Here is an 18,956-nt window from a genome sequence, read left to right as displayed (position 1 = left end):
AATTATGCCAAAAACCTTAAATAAAAATCAAGTGTCATTGTGTTCGTATTTGGGGTGTCTTGGGGACCTTGACGTGCAACCGATGGGTGTGGTTTGTTAGGAATGGCCAGATTTGTCCCACAGACTGGAAGTTTTCTACCACCCCTGCTGTAGCTGATTAAGACTGTGCAGTAATCCTATGTACACTTATCTGGCAGCAAGTCTCATTGAACTCACTGGGGCTTACTTCTGAGTAAACATGCATACACTTGTGGTGCAAAGTGCAGATTAAACTGATATGTGTATTATAATGCTTTAAACGTATGTGCTGTAATATGTTTTTGAGACGTGTGCTTGCTTTTGCCTATAACCTGTATTTGGTTGACCAATAAAATCTGATGATAACAACGATATTCAAGGAATGATCATTTACTCTTTACCCCTGATTATACTTATGGAAAAGTACTAAAGTTACAGGAATTACTGAAGATTTTCTCAAATGAATACAGAACAAGCTCAAGGAAGTATGCTGAACTGAGTTGATAAAAAGGCATCTATTTCAGTGGGAGAGAACTATAGCCGAATCCTATGCATGCCTCCTCAGAAGTGAGTTCAATGGGACTTGCTCCCAGGTAAATGTGCATAAAATTTCAGCCTGAATCATTAAGTTATTCAAGGACACCCATTTTATTCAACATTATGGCAATCCTTTTCTTTCTTCTTCCTTGTACAGTCTAGCTTGCTAGGGCTATATTGTGGTACCCATCCCCCTGGAAGTGAGCTATTTCACTATGTTAAGTGATGATTTAAGTCCTATTGCTTTCAGTGGATTTACAAAACTTGGAGCTAACTCATAATGACAATGTTTTCAATCATGGGCATAATGAGGTACACATAGAGGGCAGCTAAAACACTGTATACTATGGCTCCTATCACATGTCTTTCCCACTACCATATGATGCAAAAAGCAGCCCATGCAAATGTCTAAGGTTTTGCAACATTTACAAACCTGATTGTGATAATCTGTCCAAAGTTGAGGTCCATGTTATTAACCTGTGCAATGAAAATTGCAGCCAGTGCCTCATACAAAGCTGTACCATCCATGTTAATAGTTGCACCCACAGGAAGCACAAATCTTGTAATGCGTTTATCTACTCCATTATTCTCTTCCAAACACCTAAATGTGATCGGCAAGGTGGCAGAACTAAAGTCAAAAGGGGGGAAATGGAGAAAAATTAACTCATCGGAAAAGGCAGGTAATATTGATATGGATGATGGCTTTACATTATTACTGACATTATGGAGTCATCCAGAACAAGTACGGCAGATAGAGATTTCCTGTCTCCTCAAATTACCAAAAAATTATTATTTTTGAAATGAAATTAATTCACATATTCAACTGTGTGCCAGTGCCCCAATCTAGCTAAGAGCATCTCCACATATAGTTGGGTGCTTGTGTGTTATTGGTAGAGCCCATACCTCAGTGGTGGATCTCATGAGTTGCCTGCAGATGTGTCCTGGTTCACACCCTGTCATTTCAGTTGAAAGCCTTAGATCTGGAAAGCTAGTGCCAAAGTAGATAGCGCTGGATATAAAGTAGCCCCAGATGCACACTTACTGGATCAGGAACCATGGGCTGTATCCAATGAATGTCCATCTCAGAGTAGACCCATGAGTGTAAATTGGATGTCCATTGGTATGTGCACCCAAATGTGAAATCTCTGGCCCTCCAGATGTTGCTGGGCTTCAGCTTCCATTAGCCCAGGCCAGCATAGTCAATGGTCAGGTTTGATGGGAGCTACAGTCCAACAACACCTAGAAGGCATCAGGTTCTCCACTCCTGGCCTAAACTCAATGCACTGCTGTAAACGTTATGTGAATTGAAATGCAGTTCCCTCTCCATACATTGGTACAGCTTGTCATGTTTAATTCCCTTTGTAAAACATGACTAGAGCTGGATTGAGGCAAAAGTGGAGTTATTAAAATGGTGTACGTGCATATGCAAACTCAGTGAACTCACCCCGTTCACTCAAAATCAAACTTGATCTGGCTATGAATATTCCTACCTTGAAGATGTTCCCAGGGCTGTGATGAGAGCTTGCAGTAATCCTCCAATGAAGACCCAAGGGTTCTTTCGAGTGATTAGGAAGTAGAGTAAAGGGAGCACTACAATAGCATGGATGAGCAAGCCAATGATGACAGTAACAGTATACATGGCAAGCTGCCCTCCAATCACACCCATATCTTCCATCTCAACAATTTTCCCAGCAATCAAAAACAGGATACCAAGTGGCGCATACCTACAAACAAACCACACAGTTAATATAATATACGGCTATCCAATGAGAAGCCTAGGTGTGTATATTTTGGTGGTGCTATTTGCACGCACTCAGAAATTTCCTGACACATTTCAAGGGGGCTAAGGCTGAAATCCTAAACACATTTACATGAGAGTAAGCTTCACCAAATACAGAGGAACTTACTTCCAAGCAAACATGCACGAGATTGTTCTGTTATTTAGCTGCACTGGAAATTAATGGCAAATAAATGGAGAATGTTAGGCAGGGAAGGGATATTTCCTCTTGTATTCTGTAAAATGCCATGCACACGGATGGTGCTAGATAGATCAACAAATGTAGCATTCAACACCTACCACATGATTAGTGATACGAGGCGCATGATAGCCTCATTAAGGCTATCAAAGAATTCTCTCAATGCTCGTCCTTGCTCCTTCATGTTCCCTATCACCAGTCCAAAGCTGATTGAGAACACAACCAGTCCAAGTGCATTTACTCCATTTACAGCCCCTGGAACAGGGATCATCTCCTTTTTCAACTGAGTTAGGTTTTCCATTGCTTCGGACACATTGCTTATAATGCCAGCAAGGAGAGATGTTTCGTTTGAGTCAACTGCTATACTACGTGTCCGTTCCTCATAGTTTGTTTTGAACTGTGAGAGATGGGGAAAAGGAGAGACGTTATGTCCGTGTCTTTTCTAGGCATTACAAAAACATAATGGCTAAGACTACTCAGTTGCATCAGAAGATTTACTTGAAGCTCCCGGATGAAGATAGGTGTAATTAAAACCACACATCGTTACCTGTTTAAAGCAGGCTTCCACCAGATTCGGAGGGAACATGTTTCTGTGAAGAAAGAACAACAACTATTTGAGGAATAGTACACATCTTTTATCATTTCAAGATGAAGCCCTATTGAAGCTGGTGGGGTTTACATAAAGGTAATATGTATAGGGTTGGGCTCCATGGTCATCTATTTGGCCTGACCCAATAGGATTCTTCTTACGTTCTTATGCTCATAAGAAGCTTCCACACCATACTAGGTCAGATTGTTTGTCCACCTAGTGATGATAATTTATAGTGACTTGCAGTGGTTCTTGGGGCAGAGGTGTTTCCCATCATTTGCTACTTGATCCTCTTAATGGGAGATGTGAGGGACTGAATATGAGACATGTATTCTACCACAGGCATACGGTCTCAGCAGTATATTGAACTAGCATCAATTTACTCTCTCTTTTTTTCTTTTCTTTTTTCTTTTTAAAAAAGACTGCTACTTCTTTGCAATTCACCAAATTAATCTCAGCGAATTTTCTCCTCAACCTTTTGAGCAGGAGCATGCTGCAAATCTACCCTGCCTCAAGTTTACTTTGGTTAGACAATAGAAATAATAAATGCACGTCTTCCTTGATTCAGAATATAAACAACACTTTTGCAGTGAGAAAGTAAAGCCGCTGAAGGAGGAGGGTATAGAAAGGGACCCTCCAAAACTTAGAGCCAGAGCATTATTTGAAATCACAGTTCCAACAGGTTCACAGTCAACCCACAGAAGAAATTCTCAAATTCTTCACACGCACAGCTGTGGGGAGAATTGGGGCAGGTCTGCCTAAGGCGTTTTGCCAACACAAAGGATAAGATGGTGTCCCCCAAATCCACATATCACAATCCGCAACATTTTTGTACATTTTTTACATTTTGTACATTAATGATTTCCAGAATGAAATGTCCACAACAGGAAGTTAGAACAAAGTCCTACAGTAATCTTTCCATTTTAAAAATTCTATGTAAAATTTTATTCTAAACTTAAAAAAGCCACAGACATTCTGTTATTATGTCAAGGAGTCCTACGCTAACTACCTTCTTCTTTTACTTTTCCATTCTACATACAGAATCAGTCTGGAGCCCTGGAACATAGGAAGCTGCTATTTAAACAAGTCAATACAGTGGTGCCTCGCAAGACGAAATTAATTCGTTCCGCACGTTTTTAATTCTTGCGAGTTTTTCGTCTTGCGAAGCACGGTTTCCCATAGGAATGCATTGAAAATCAATCAATGAATTCCTATGGAGACCGTCCGGGGACAGAGGGGACCTGTTTTAAAGCAAGGGAAGGGGCAGCGCCTTCCCCTCTGTCCCCTCTTTTGAAGCAAGGGGTGGAGGGGAGAAGATCGCTTCTCCCCGTTGCCGCCCCTTGGTTCAAAAGGGGTCCGGGGTGCGGGGGCAAGCTTCGTTTTGCGAAGCAAGCCCATAGGGAAATTCGTCTTGCGAAGCAACTCGAAAACGAAAAAACCTTTCGTCTTGCGAGTTTTTCGTCTTGCGAGGCGTTCGTCTTGCGGGGCACCACTGTACATGGGTCCATCTAGCATCAACATGCAGCACCTCTCCATGGTTCCAGATGGGACCTTCCCAGCTTTGCTTGGAAATGCCACGGATTGAGCCTGGTACTGTCTGCATGGAAAGCCATTGCTCTACTATTGAGATCAAAGATGGCTGGCCCCCGAATCTTACTTCAATACTGGTGATGGGACAATTTCCTCCACCATACTGAGCACAGCAGGAGAGTTTCGATAGTGCAGAGTAGACCAGCTTAGGGAACTCAGGGGAAATAGTGGGTGAATACCACCTCCTCAATTATGTTTCCTGAGGCAGCCATATTACTCTGCCTAATAGCAGGGCTGGCCATGAATTAGGGAATTATGAATTGCTTCAAATCTCATTAGTAAACCCCACAGTACATTGTTAAGAAGCTTAAAAAGCCTGATCAATAAGCCTTGGGGGTCTATGTTTACAAGTTATTTCTGAGCTGGGGGTGCCATTTTGAAGGGAAAAGAGAGCGAAAAGAGATTGATAGCTCGGTGTTAATAAATTCAGTCATATGCTGTAACTTTCATTACCTTGCTTATACGACAGAAAATGCATTTTTACCTGATCAAGTCCAGAAAGGCATCTGCGGCTGTCACTCGCACAATCTTGCCTTCTCGATGCATTTTTTCCTTCGACCCTTTCCCTGGATGGATGATGACCACCATGATAATTCCAATCAGGACAGCAATGATTGTGGTGCTCATGTAGTAGACGACGGCTCGGAGCCCCATCTTCCCTGATGCTTTGCTGTCCAGGGCAGCAACTCCTAGCAAACAGAAGCATGAGAGTGAAACTAGAGTCTGTACATCACAAAAAAACTGTGAATACACATAGAGTGGTACCTCGGGTTACATAGGCTTCAGGTTACAGACTCTGCTAACCCATAAATAGTAATTCAGGTTAAGAACTTTGCTTCAGGATGAGAACAGAAATTGTGCTCCGGTGGCGTGGCAGCAGCAGGAGGCCCCATTAGCTAAAGTGGTGCTTCAGGTTAAGAACAGTTTCAGGTTAAGAACGGACCTCCGGAACGAATTAAGTACTTAACCTGAGGTACCACTGTACTAGAATAAGCATTCTTGTAATACTAGAACCCTGATGAAAGGCGTGGCTTTCAGAAAAAGAAGTATTTCTTCTCAGAGAGCGTGTTGTTAAATTACAGAATTTGCTCCCACAAGTTACAGCCACCAGCTCTGATGGCTTTAAAAGAGGATGAGACAAATGGAAGAATAAAGCTATCAGTGACTACTAGAAGCGATGGCTATATTATCAACAGTATCAAAGATAGAATGCTTCTGAATATGAAAGCAGATGCTCTCTCACGGAGCTACAGTCCAAAGAGGGAAGGGTGATAGTTCAGTGATAGAGCAACTGCCTCCCCACCCACAGATTCAATCCCCAGCAACTTCAGATATCATAGAATCATAAAATTGTGGATTTGGAAGGATCATCTAATCCAACCCCCTGCAAGGCAGGAGTGTTTTGCCCAACATGGGGCTCAAACCCACAACCCTGAGATTAAGAGTCTTGTGCTCTACCGACTGAGCTATCCCACTTCAGTATTGATAAAGCTGATGCAGATGGCCCAATGGTCCGGCTTGATATAAAGTGACTTCCTTTGCTCTTACGTTACCTTTCTCCCTTGAAATTTGAGACATGGTGTGCTTTATAACAGCACAACTGCAGGGGAGATAAAAGCTTCCCCTCTCTCCCTTGATCCACACGAACTACCCTTGGATTGGGAGAGATGGTATGTCTGTTTTCGGAATGCATTGCAAATGCTATATAACACAATTATTTTGTGCTCGAACTTCTTATGTTGTAATTTCTTATTTACAAAAGAAGCTGGTCACGTTCCCAAAAATTGTACAAATTGTTATAATTCACAAATTTTAATTTAAAAATTGTACAAAGAAACACATGAATATCTATTAAAAACATACAGTAAAAACATCACATTATACACAGGCTGTAGATGCTATTACCCCCAAATATTGAGCTGGTATAATCTTTTACTATTTCCATATACTTTCTAATATATGTATTGGTTATTTAATTTCTATAGTGCTTGATATATTAAAAAAATATCTCTAAGCAGTGTACAGAAAGCTGAAACAACAGGCAACTTAAACAGATATTACAAAAACACACAGCTACATATGAAAATGTTACATTAACATAAAGTTTGTAATATATAAAAATATCAATTCATTTTCCTTCTGACACCCCTTCCTCTCTGCCTCCAGGTGAGAACCCAGGGTGCAAACAAACTCTCAACTCACCCACCAATGAAAAGAGTTCCTGAAAACAGCTGACATCACCCTAGTCTCTTACTCTGGACTTGCTTTTTATGGACATGCCCAAGGAGGATGGTACTTTTTTAGGCTGCCCACAGCTGCACTCTCCACACCCAGTTCCAGGTGCAGCAGGTTTGATGAGTTTCCCAGGGGGTCCAAAGGATGGGAAAGTGCTCCCTTCCACTCACAGCTCTTTCTTCACCCTCTGTCCTCTCCTCCTCTGGCATCACACCCCTCCTTCAAGCATCTTAACTTGTGGGAGTGCATCCTTCCATCAGTGCTCTTGCAGATACTTGATTACAGGTGCAGAGGAAATTCCACATTTAAATAGAGATGAAATAGACACAGGACAAGAGTTCTATCTGAACTAATCAGCCCCTTGAGTTATAAGTGGGGTCTTCTGCTTCCTGATTCCTTCTTATTGCTGCAGGCAATGCACCAGGTAGGAGTTAAGTGAGAAGCAGAGTAGTGTTAAGAACTGACACTTTTCAGGAAGTGGGTAAAGCATGGGAGAGGTAATCAGCTCTAGGAGCAGTAAAGGCTTTGCTGATTTTTTGGAAAGTATATGAGATCCTGTGACTCTGACCTGATCTGCTAGACCAGCCTTGCCCAAGATGGTGCCCTCCAGATGTTTTGGATGCCACCTCCTTTCAGCTCCCACTAGAAGGGACAATGGTCACGGATGATGGGAACTGCAGTCCACAACATCTAGAGGACTCCAGCTTGGGGAAAGGCTGTGCTAGACTATCCCTCCTTGTGGACTTCTGCTCATGATCAGAGCAGGATGTGAAGGACACAGCTAGTACAAGTCTGAAGGAACAGCTAGCTAATCCTAGCATAGACTCTGTCAACCAGGAGGTCTGTTGTCATTTCAGACAAAGGACAACAGTCCTCTGATAGCATTAAAAAAACAAAACAAAAGCATTTTAAGATACACAGGGAGTCTCTGCAGATATAAAAAGGTCCATGCTTTAGACAACCAGCAGTTGGAAGGTGATGAAGAGAATGAGAGATGGGATGCAGCTAGTGTGCTCATCTCTACTTGTCCTCATCACATGTTCACATGTTCACTGTCCCCTATTCATAGCACCTGAATTGCTTTACTGTTTTTAGTGTATGCCATATGTTTTTAATGTAAGTCCCTTGTTTCCCTGGGATGCTCCTAATTACTCTAGATTTCTTTTTTAATAGGGTTGTTTGAAGACTGGTAGATCATTGTATGTTTCCAATTTCCTCAGTAAACATCCTTGAAAGGTGTATAAGAACATTAAAAGTGCCTTGATAGGGTCAAAATCTCAGCAACTATAAAGTGAAATGAAATTAGCTGGCGGCCCACCAGTGGACTGTGCTGTAATATTCTTCACTGAGCTCTCCTAATGAACCTATGGATATTGTATCGCTGGCATATTATACCAACAGCGCCCAACAGAATTTAAAAAACCAACACTTTTAGCTGCTGAAAATGCCAGGTTGGCATGCTGAAGTGTTCCCTATACTTATGGGATGCAGGTGTAGAGGAAATTATCAAATAGTGAGCATACAGTTTAAAATTTGATCTGCAAACTGTAATTCCGAATTATTTGGAGTATTAATGACAAAGCAGCTACTAATTTGCTAATAGAAACCCCATTCTGGAATGCCCTCCCTTAAAAGGCTCACTAGGTGCCTAAGTTGCTATATTTTGGTGCCAGAAAAAAAAGTTATTTAGCCAGGTACTTTAACTGCTGTCATCGTTAACCCTGTTTAATATAAACAAAGCAAAACAAACCTGTCATGTAATACAAAGAGACCTCCAATGAAGATGATGTAGAGATATTTTCATTTGGACCACGGTTCATGAATCTTTCACCGGGGTCAAGGCCTCTTGCCCTCAGGCAGGTTCCCCAATGCCATGTTTTGTGGAGAGATTGTGATTACTTCGAGATAATTTTGTACATGCTCAGATTCACTCTTGTCTTTTTATCATCACTTTCCATAACGCCGCCCTTGGCACTGAAGCCAGGTTCTATAGCGGAAGAGCATAGGCAGGCTCCAAATAAACTCCAGACATGCTGTGCTTTGAGCTGCAACTGATTTATCCTCTGAAACTTGTCAAGTGCAAAGCAACAAGGAACTTTTTGGATGCCCAGCCCAGCAGTACATTTCCTGTTCCTCACATCTGCCAGGGCAAAGCCCTGCTGCGGGGGCTGTTTAGATACTAATTTAACTCTTTGCATGATTCCGCCTTTTGCTCACTGTATTGGAATGTGCCACACAATATGCTTTTTGAAGGGAAACTAAAGGCGTAATTTATCTTCTTTATGTGTGCTAAGCAGAGCAAGAGGTAAGGACTCGCAGAGATTCACAGCAAGCCATAGAACAGTGATTAGTAACAGCTGACAGCCTCGGACCAAGGCTCTTTCTCTTTGGTAGCCTCATTGTAATACCAGAGCACAAAGAACTTACTGTCCCAGTGCCAAGAATCAGAAGTGCAGGAGCACAGAGAAGAGCAGCACAATTTTATTTTTTTTACAGGAACAAAACACAGCTGATACCTGCTTAGTGGAGACCTGAAAAGGCCATCCTTTTCTGGACGTGACATCTTGATAGCATTTCCCCCCCATCTCACAAGAAGGTTTAACGTTGCTCATTCACAAAAAGAAGAAGAAATGAGTGTTGGCAGGGAGGGGGGAAAGGGGCGCTGGCACACTCACATCAGTCACCCACTATTAAAGGCGATTTGCTTCTGAAAAAAGAACTTCCAGTTGATGATTTTGTTGGCCCTCCTAATGCTAAATAAGCATGATGTAATGCGGTGAATTGCTTTAGTTTAATTAGAGGAGAGTTCATCATAGTAACTTGTTAAGCCAGTCAAATGGCATGGTCACTTGGGATGCAGAGCAATTAAAGCAGAAAATTAATACACTAGTAAAAATAATACATCAGAAGCAGATTCTTGATGCAGGGAAATAGCAGACACTTGTACGTGGCACACCAGATGTTGTTAGACTACAACTCCCATCATCCCTGACCATTGATCATTCTGGCTGATGCTGATGGGAGTCAATGTTCAACAATATCTACAAGGGTAGCCATCTTTGGCTTGAAAGATCATTATGTTCATTTGGCTGAGGTTATCCTCTCTCCCAAATCAAATTCCCCAGTCAGGAACAAAGGGATTTCAGGGTGCTGACTTGGGCCCCACATCATGGGTGCCCAGCGGTGCCGTTATAACATGAAGTCATGGCTTTATGTCACCCCCAGAAGTGATGTTGGAGGCCCTGCGAGGCCTAGGACACCCCTTTCAAGGCCCCCCAAGGCCTCAGATGAGACCCAGAAGTTGCGTCCAAGGCCCCACAGAGTGGGTGCTGAGCGAGCCCCCAGGGCTTCTTGGAGTTGCAACCAGTGATGGATTTGTATGACCAAACAATAGATTCAGCTTCGTATCTATGAAATGCTTTCTCAAAATGCTCCACATATACAACTCGCACAACTTGCAACTCAACAGGCTGAAAGTAGTGCACCCTCTGTGTACTGCAGTCCACCATAAACTGAGCACTGTTTTTCCAGTGAAAGTGCAGGACGCACATTTTCTCAAAGAAAATAAAATAATAAAGTTTCTGGAACCACCAAACCCAAAGCAAGGGGTTTCATTGGAAAGTGGAGCATATTGCAATATGCAGCTGATGGGCTTTCTTATGCTCAGGGGACCATAAATTGCAAGGATTAGTATATCTTATACTAATAATTATTACAAGAACTCTGAAAGATAGATTAGCATTATTATCCTCATGCTTAAGATGAATGGTTGAGGCTGAAAGATAAAAACTTGGCTAAGACTACTTAGTAAGTTTGAGACTGGGTGTCAGGTGTGTGTGCAGGAGCCAGGCCCTGTGACAGTAGGACTTTACAGGACTGGGGTCTTCCTAAGTTTGTTCTGAAGAGGCAAGGCGTGGCCACACAGGTGAGGCAGATTGGTAACTCACAGCACCTGGTGGCAAGAGCTGGGAAGGGATATAAGGTCAGCATTTCCCCTTGGCTCTTTGCCACAGCAACACGCTTCCTGCCTTGCTGAGTTTGGCTTCTTGCTTCCTGATCCTTGAACCTCGGCTTCTTGACTCCTTGCTTCCTGACCATTGGACCCTTGGCTTCTTGGCTTCTTGACTCCAGGCTCTCTGACCCTCAGACTCTTGGCTTCCTGACTCCTGGCATCTGGACCCTTGTTCCGGCTTCCGGTCCTGACGTCCCCTGCCGGGACTTTGATTGCCGGTGAACTGAACCGTGACACTGGGACAGGGCATAAATTTGGGACTTCCACATTAACAAGGACCAAGTCAAACATTCCCTTGAAAGAACTTTTGGCTCAGGATTTGGGAGTTCTGAGTGAGGTTTGAGATTTCCCAAGACCATCCTTCTAGGTTTACCTACCATCTGTTTTACTGTCCTGGTGATGATAATGGTGTTCCTTGGAATTCCAGTGGCTGGTTGCTGGCATTGCCATCCCCCAACTTCCAAGAGTGACAGCTGGAAGTATTGCCCTCACTCTCATTGACTCAATGGTGGCACAATGTGGTGACCTACTGCCCTCAATCTAGGAAATCCTGGAGGCAAAATGGTGATCGCCCCACACTAGGAAACAGTCTGGTCACCAATAGCAATTACTGCCTATGTCAGCCCCCTCTCTTCTGTGCCACAGAAAATCATCAAAATGACCTTCCCGAATGCAAAGTTTCTGAATGGGGTGGCAAAATTGGAGAGGCCATTTCAGCTCAGTCCTGGACCAGCTCTTCCAAATGCTGCTAGTTCTTCCAGGTCTATGGAATTAGATTTTCTCTGACGATAAGATTGATGCTTGGAGATGGACTCAGAACTAAAACCAGCAAGATGACATTCCCCTGAAACATGAGCCATGGAGTCTTTCTCCTATAGCTGCAGGCAGGGGTCATGGTGTCACAGAAAAACCAGATTTCCCGCTCCAGAATCGGGCACAACTTTCTGACCCCTGGAAATGAGGGTCAGAGTTCATGGCCTTGTTGGAAATGCTGTCAGTTGCGGCAACGGTGCTCTCTGAATGCAGCCACACATCAAGTTCAGCAAGGAACTCCTGCTGTTCCTGGGAGAGGAATTTAGGTCCGGTAGAGTCACGTGGCATAAGGGAAGGGAGTTTTGTGGCCACAATGACACTCATCACTTACTCTCAGAAAAAGAGTAATCATTGCTGGAGCATCTGAGAGTGCATGGAATGGGGAAGCATGAAGCTGCAGTGAGAAGGCAGAACAATCTCAGGGTGCAGGAGAAAGGAAAGAAATACCCTAGTCTTCATGCCTCAGTGCAGTGACTTGAAATTTCATGGTCTCAGAATTGGTCAAATGGCACACAAACTGCTCCTGAGAACAACCACTGAGCGAGCTCCATCTCAAGCTATTTGGTATGGGAGGAAAAACATGGAGCACCATATAAAAATGTTTTAATAATTAAATGTCCCTCTGCCTAAGGAAAAAAACATCTTTCCAGGGGCAGGACTTTCAACAGCACAGGACCCCTTCCCTGCACTGTGGTTAAACCTGCTCTCTCCACCAGTGGCTGCCTTATTTTATTTTATTTTATTTTTAGTTCAAAAGGCTGAAATGCAATGCATGACATTTATTGTCATGACTAGCTCGACTCTCAGTCCTGTAGTACTGGTTCTGGAGTTTCTCGCTGAATGGGAATGCGGGGAACAGGTTGCATATCTATAGCTATATCTCAGAAACACCTTGTATCAAGGTTGGTATATAACACCACAAAACAAACAGAGCTGAGCAAAATTCTGCCATTTCATGCAAGTAACTTGCATTAAAAAAAACAAACAAATAATAAATAAAAATTCAAGTTCTGGGGGCGGGAATCTAACATATGCCCAAGGTTAGCAACTAGATTTCTCAGAGGTGGGGGTGCTTGAGGAATGCTCTATTTAAAAACAGAGTTGATTTTCACTCCCCTACCCCCAGCTTCTGCAAAATGAGAACAGGACAGTTATCTTTCAGATTTCACACTGCTCTGAATATTGCAACACAGCTATTTTTGTAAAGCATTTACACAAGTATAAATGTGTACTTTGCGAGAAAATGCATCCAAAGATTCATATTCCAATATGTATTTAAACATGACTTCTGATGCAGATTAAAATAAACACAGATTAGTGTAGAAATGGAATAAGCTTATGAAGGAACAGATGCAAAAATGACATGGAGCAAAAATAGACTGATCCATCCATCACTTCATAGAGAATCACTTTGAGAAGGTAGTTTGTGGGGGGAGATGGGCTACGATCCAATGGCCCTCAAAAGACTTACTGCTAAGTTGTATTGCCTCAATGAGACTTTGTATCCAGACAAAAGAAGTGGATTCTTTGCACCACGCGAAGCAGCCAAACAACTTGTGTTGAAACATCAGAACGAAGAATCCTTACCTATTCACACTGGACAACTGACCTCATTCCCTTTACAAACTAGCTGCCTTCTGCAGACAACAGCATATGGACATCAATACTGTCTACAAAGATACTTCTAGCCATTGATAAAGCCACTCTGTCCTCCCTGCTCAAGGAAAGTGGAAACCATCCTGTTTTCTTGCCAACTACCCCACTACCCCTCATGTCTCGCACCCTTCTTGGTTCTACAATGGGTCTTCTTCCTCCCTCTGATATTTGTTGTATTTATAAAAGGGTGGAGGAAGGAGGGAAGGATATTTTCTGTTTTAAAAAATAATATTATTGCAGTCACACAAAGCAGTTGAGAAGATTCTTATGCAGTATCGTAAAATAGTCTTATATTTTTGTTACAAGTCAAAATACTCAAAGCACTATCTATGCAGCAAACCTATTTATTAATTTACTTTTAGGAGGGGTGTGTAAATCCTAATTTTCCTGCTTTGTCATTTGTGGCAGCAGAGAGGGTTTGTTGTGGCTAAAATGCCTTCCACATTCTTCCATTCTTCTACTTATGCTCAGCCTGTATAAATACAGCGGTACCTCTGGTTAAGAACTTAATTCATTCCGGAGGTCCATTCTTAACCTGAAACCATTCTTAACCTGAGGTACCACTTTAGCTAATGGGGCCTCCCGCTGCTGCACGATTTCTGTTCTCATTCTGAGGTAAAGTTCTTAACCCGAGGTACTACTTCCGGGTTAGTGGAGTCTGTAACTCAAAGTGTTTGTAACCCGAGGTACCACTGTATGTATAAACAAAACCTTGCTATCACAGAAATGCCATCATTCTCCTGCGGCCTTCATTCCAAGATAACTAACCCCAGGGCTCACACTAGAACCCCCGAAACCTCTTACTACTCAGAGACTGGGGTGTGTGTAACAATATGAAATAAGCAGATGAGTAAAACATGAGCATATTTGGTACGACCAAAGACAACTTCAGCTCTGAAAAAATATTTCCTTCTATTGTAAGGGTTGCCGTGGCCTTGCAAAGGCCTTCATTGACAGCCCCAGGGAGGAGGCCCTGATTCTGATATTTACTTTTTTCAGCAAGTAGGTCTGGAGCGCTCCTAGAAAGAAAGTTATGAAGCAAAATGTGCAGGTATGTTTCCGAGCAATTTCTGTGAAATCAGCCAGCCTTGCTGCTGACTGTCAGTAGACAAAGAAGCTTAGACCAGGTCAGACAATTTGCTCACCTATCTCAATATTGTTCCTTTGAATGGTAGCCACTTTCTAAGATCTCAGGCAGAGAGAGATCTATCTCATCAAGTGCAAATTTGCCCTTTTAAATGATGTCAGAAACTCAACATGGGACCTTCTGCATGTAAAGCATCTATATATAAAGGAATTTTAATTTCAATTTCTTTCCTAATAATTCAGGGTGTATTACTGCAGAGGTCACCAATACTTTTAAGCCAGTGGGCACATTTGGTTTTTTAAGCAACTCAATTCTTTCCTCCTTCCTTGAATCAGCCCACACCTCACCTTTCCAAGGGAGCTGGGTAAAAGTCAGACCCAGTGGAGTTAATGAGCTGAAAGAGGAAGTGGGAAAGAGCATCACTCTTACAACTTCCTCCTTCAGCTCTATGTATTTTTCAAGGGAGAAAACGTAACCACCACTTTGTGATCAAGGGGTGCTCAATGAGAGGGGGTACTCAAAGGCTTTCTTGTGCCAAGGGAAGACCCCAAGGGGGACCACTGCACCCAGAGGTACCATGTTGATGGCCCCTGAATTATTTTACTAAGTATCTGAATCCTGGAGTTTGCCATTTTTCATGCACTCGGCTGTAGGCTTTCCTTTCTCTTTATCAACACATTGGCAAAAGGGAAAGAGAAAGCAGCAGCTGCTGCAAAACAGAAAAAGGGAAAAGATAAGAGTGTACCTGTTACTAAGCTGGATACAATGAGAGGCAAAACCAGCATCTGCAACATTCTCATTAAGAGTTCGCCTGGGAAGGAAAAGTACTTCACTTCTCGGTAGCTGAAGTGGTATGACCGAAGACCAAATCCAAGGATGATACCTGGGGAGAAAGTAATGGGAAAAAATGAGACTACCATCTTCATCACAAATTGCATGTATTCAGGGTCAACTGAAAGGAGGCTCACGGAAGCTCTGAGCATACACTCAACAAACTTTCATTAAATACTTTGCTGAAATCAAGATAAATTATATCCACAGCATTCCCACAATCCACTAAGCTAGTAACCCAATAAAAAGGAAGGTAACATTAATCTGCTGGGATACAAATCCATGCTGACTCCTACTAATCACTGCATTATTACCAATATGCTTATAAATTTTCTCCATTATATTCTTCACCAGAATCAAAATATTTTCCGTTAACTCTTCCCTTCTCCCCTTTTTGGAGACTGGGACAACATTTACCTGCCTCCAGTCTTGTGCTACTTCACCTGTTCTCCAAGATTTCTCAAAGAAGGTGGACAAATATTCTGGGCGTACACCAGCAAATTCCTTCCTTACACTAGACCTGAACACATTTAAGGTAGCTTTGTATTTCCTCATCAACACCTTAGCAATCATGAACCACAATCCTGACCTGCCTCTAGTTATGCTATTTATGCAAGGTTCCTTGGAGCAAGGCATTGGCCATTAAACCTGCTTGTCCATAGTACAAGCATGCTCCGAGTTCACTTGCATGGGGCTTGCCCCTGAAGAGAAAAACCTCACAAACTTTTATTTCATTACAGTAACTTGACTTGCACTGAAGGTCAAGGGCACATGAGTGCCCTGCTTACAGAAGCTTGGAAATAATCTTTTCAGACCTCTCTGTAGTGATTCTCCCTTCTCATCCTAAATAGGTCATGAGGCTTGTTCACCTCAAGGAACCCTTGATGTTTTGCTCAGCACTATGGCCAGCACACACAAGGTGGTCCTGTGCACCAGCCTGGATTGTCCACAAGGACATATATCTGTGCCAAGTGTAATGGGAAACTTGCTCCTGTTTGACCTCAGTGGCTATGGAAGGACAACTTTAAATTACAAACTCTGCAATGGGCAATAGCTGTGTGCTAAGTTCCTAACTTTGCTAAATGTGCCTCTTTGGGCAGAAGAGCAAAAAGATGCTGCGTGCATTTCCACTCCCACAGATCAGTGTGTGTTTCAGACAGAATCCAGAAATAGCCCAGATATGCAGAAAACTCTTAGCAAATTTAGGGTCCGTAAGCTTTTTTTTGCATCTTGCTGATGTGAACACAGTTAGTGCGTAAGAAGGGCTTCACCCATCTGAAGATGCTGGATGCTGATGGATGTTTTGGTACCAATTCCCTTTTGCTACAGTCTCTCTCACAGCCCCCTTCATGGATCACTGCCTTGCCGTGGCGAAGGGGCTTGAATAACTCAGAGAAGCTGTGAGCTTTGCCGTGCAGGGCCACACAAGATGGACAGGTCATAGTGGAGAGTTTTGACCAGGAGCAGGAACCGGCAAGCCACTCCAGTATCCCTGCCAAGAAAACTCCATGGACAAAGACAACAGGCATATAAAAGTTTTGACCAAACTGCGGGAGGCAGTGGAAGACAGGAGTGCCTGGAGTGCTCTGGTCCATGGGGTCATGAAGAGTCGCACACGACTAAACGACTAAACAACAACTCTCACAGCATACCTTTCTGCACAACATAGAGAACACACTTCAGATTTCCTAGCTGAGCTCATCCTGTTTCTTGGGTACATGCTTGTAGAAACTAGCCTACTGCGCATAGGTAAATTTTGAATGCATTGCTCCACCTGTTGTTTCCTCTGTCCTTGGCCCGCCATGGGCATGTGGACCTCAGAAGAGTGCCTGGGAGAGAATACGGCCCTCAGGATGAAAAAAGTCCCTAAATCCAGCTCAGGAACACAGCAGGAGGTAAAGGACTAAAGCACCCTGACTTCTACTCTGGGATCCCAACCCAGACTGGACTCCTTATGCTGGCTATTTCTGCACTCAGGGGCAAACAACATGATAATTGTCATGAGCTGTTTGACCCTCAACAGTACAACTGTACTCTACAGAGAAATGGAGGTGCTGAGTATCACTTAAGAGGAACTTAGCACACTAAAGGATCAGACGTAAATTGACTAGACCTGGAGCAAGCCCTTTTCAGTAAGAGTTTCAGGTTTCCAAATAATTTGTGAGCCTTTCAAAGGAACAAAGGCTTGTAAGAAATACCCCAAAGCTGTTCTACAGGCTTTGCCTTGACCTTTCACATCAGTGGGGTAGAAAAAGCAAATATTCAGAGAGAGCACGGGAGAAGCACATATTTTCATATAATTAAAAAAAACACCAATCCATGCCCTGATTGTTTTCTGGAGAACAATTTATTCCAGTTTTAATATAATGCAGAATTAGAAATGTACTTAAAAGATTCAGCTGTGTATAACCACCAAAAAGAACAGAATAAAATATAAAGCCTTTTTATTCTATTTTATACTTTTTCATGTTAATGGACAGACATTAGGTTTAAGTGAGTTTTTAAAAGGCAGCTCTGCCATGTTATTAGTTACAGCTTGGTAATACTTCTGTTTGTTTGACCACAGGCCATGCAAGATGATGACAAACAATAAGCACATCCGATGAATAATTACAGAATGATAAAACTACAGAACTATAAAACCAATTTCGAGGCAAGCATTCAATAGATTGCTGCATGTAAACTTGCTTATCCAAAATCAGATCTTTTACCAAACTCTGATCACACCTAAAAGCCTATCCCAGGCATCCCCAACCTTCGGCCCTCCAGATGTTTTGGACTACAATTCCCATCATCCCTGACAACTGCTCCTGTTAGCTAGGGATCATGGGAGTTGTAGGCCAAAACATCTGGAGGGCCGCAGGTTGGGGATGCCTGGCTGAATATTTGCTTTTTCTATCCTATGAAACGTCTATCGGTCAAACAACTGGGTTCTGTGAGATTCCTGAACAGCAATGAAACCATGTGGCTACATTGCATCCTCTTTTATTCTATTAAAATCGTATCACATTTTTCATTTAAAACAAATCCAAGAGGAAATAATTAAAAAAGTAGACAAGCAATGAAAATAACCATCTACATACAGCAGTAACAAAATTATCACATCTGTGAAAATAACCCAGCCAATTCCACCTTCAATTAAACCAGTCTATGTAAATTAAAACATTTATAATAGGTGGTGGATAACCATCAAGGTTGTTGTTTTTAACATTTATTTATTTGAATTGGCTAGCTGGTCTCTTAGTCCAAAAAAGTCTCTAAGAGAGGGAGGAGGCATAATGTACAAAACAATAAATGTCAATAAAACCATTCCAATAACCTACATGGAAACCCAGCAGAGAAATAAAGAAAACTAAAGCACCTAGAACCTTTTCTCCAATAGTCCTTCAACCAACTTGTCCATCATCCATCTTTTGATTACAATGAGAGATGATGGACATTTTAGCCTGGTAGCCTAAAGGATGTTAATGAAGGCACCAGGCAGACCTAACTGAGGAGAGCATTCCACAGACGAGAAGCCACCTGGCACTGAGGGGAGAGCACTCCACAAATCGAGGTGCCACAGATGACAAAGCCCCCTCACTTGTTGCTGCACAATGCATACTTGGCAAA

General features: G+C 42.6%; 1 protein-coding gene across 1 annotated transcript in view; it reads right to left on the bottom strand.

Annotated features, from left to right (window-relative positions):
• The window catches only part of SLC1A3 (solute carrier family 1 member 3), a 41,174-nt gene that overhangs the window by 7,826 nt on the left and 14,392 nt on the right, over positions 1-18,956 (bottom strand). The window contains exons 3-8 of the mRNA XM_082242016.1: positions 15,259-15,396; positions 5,195-5,399; positions 3,079-3,121; positions 2,633-2,928; positions 2,046-2,279; positions 989-1,183 (exon numbers count right to left, since the gene is read on the bottom strand). Of these exons, the coding sequence (XP_082098142.1) occupies positions 989-1,183; positions 2,046-2,279; positions 2,633-2,928; positions 3,079-3,121; positions 5,195-5,399; positions 15,259-15,396 (1,111 nt within the window). The remainder of the gene's footprint in view (positions 1-988; positions 1,184-2,045; positions 2,280-2,632; positions 2,929-3,078; positions 3,122-5,194; positions 5,400-15,258; positions 15,397-18,956) is intronic.

Source organism: Podarcis vaucheri (genome assembly GCF_965113315.1).
Source record: "Podarcis vaucheri genome assembly, chromosome: 11".
Taxonomy (NCBI): Eukaryota; Metazoa; Chordata; class Lepidosauria; order Squamata; family Lacertidae; genus Podarcis; species Podarcis vaucheri.
The sequence above is the reverse complement of the archived record's forward strand: the minus strand, read 5'-3'. Positions and strand labels throughout refer to the sequence as shown.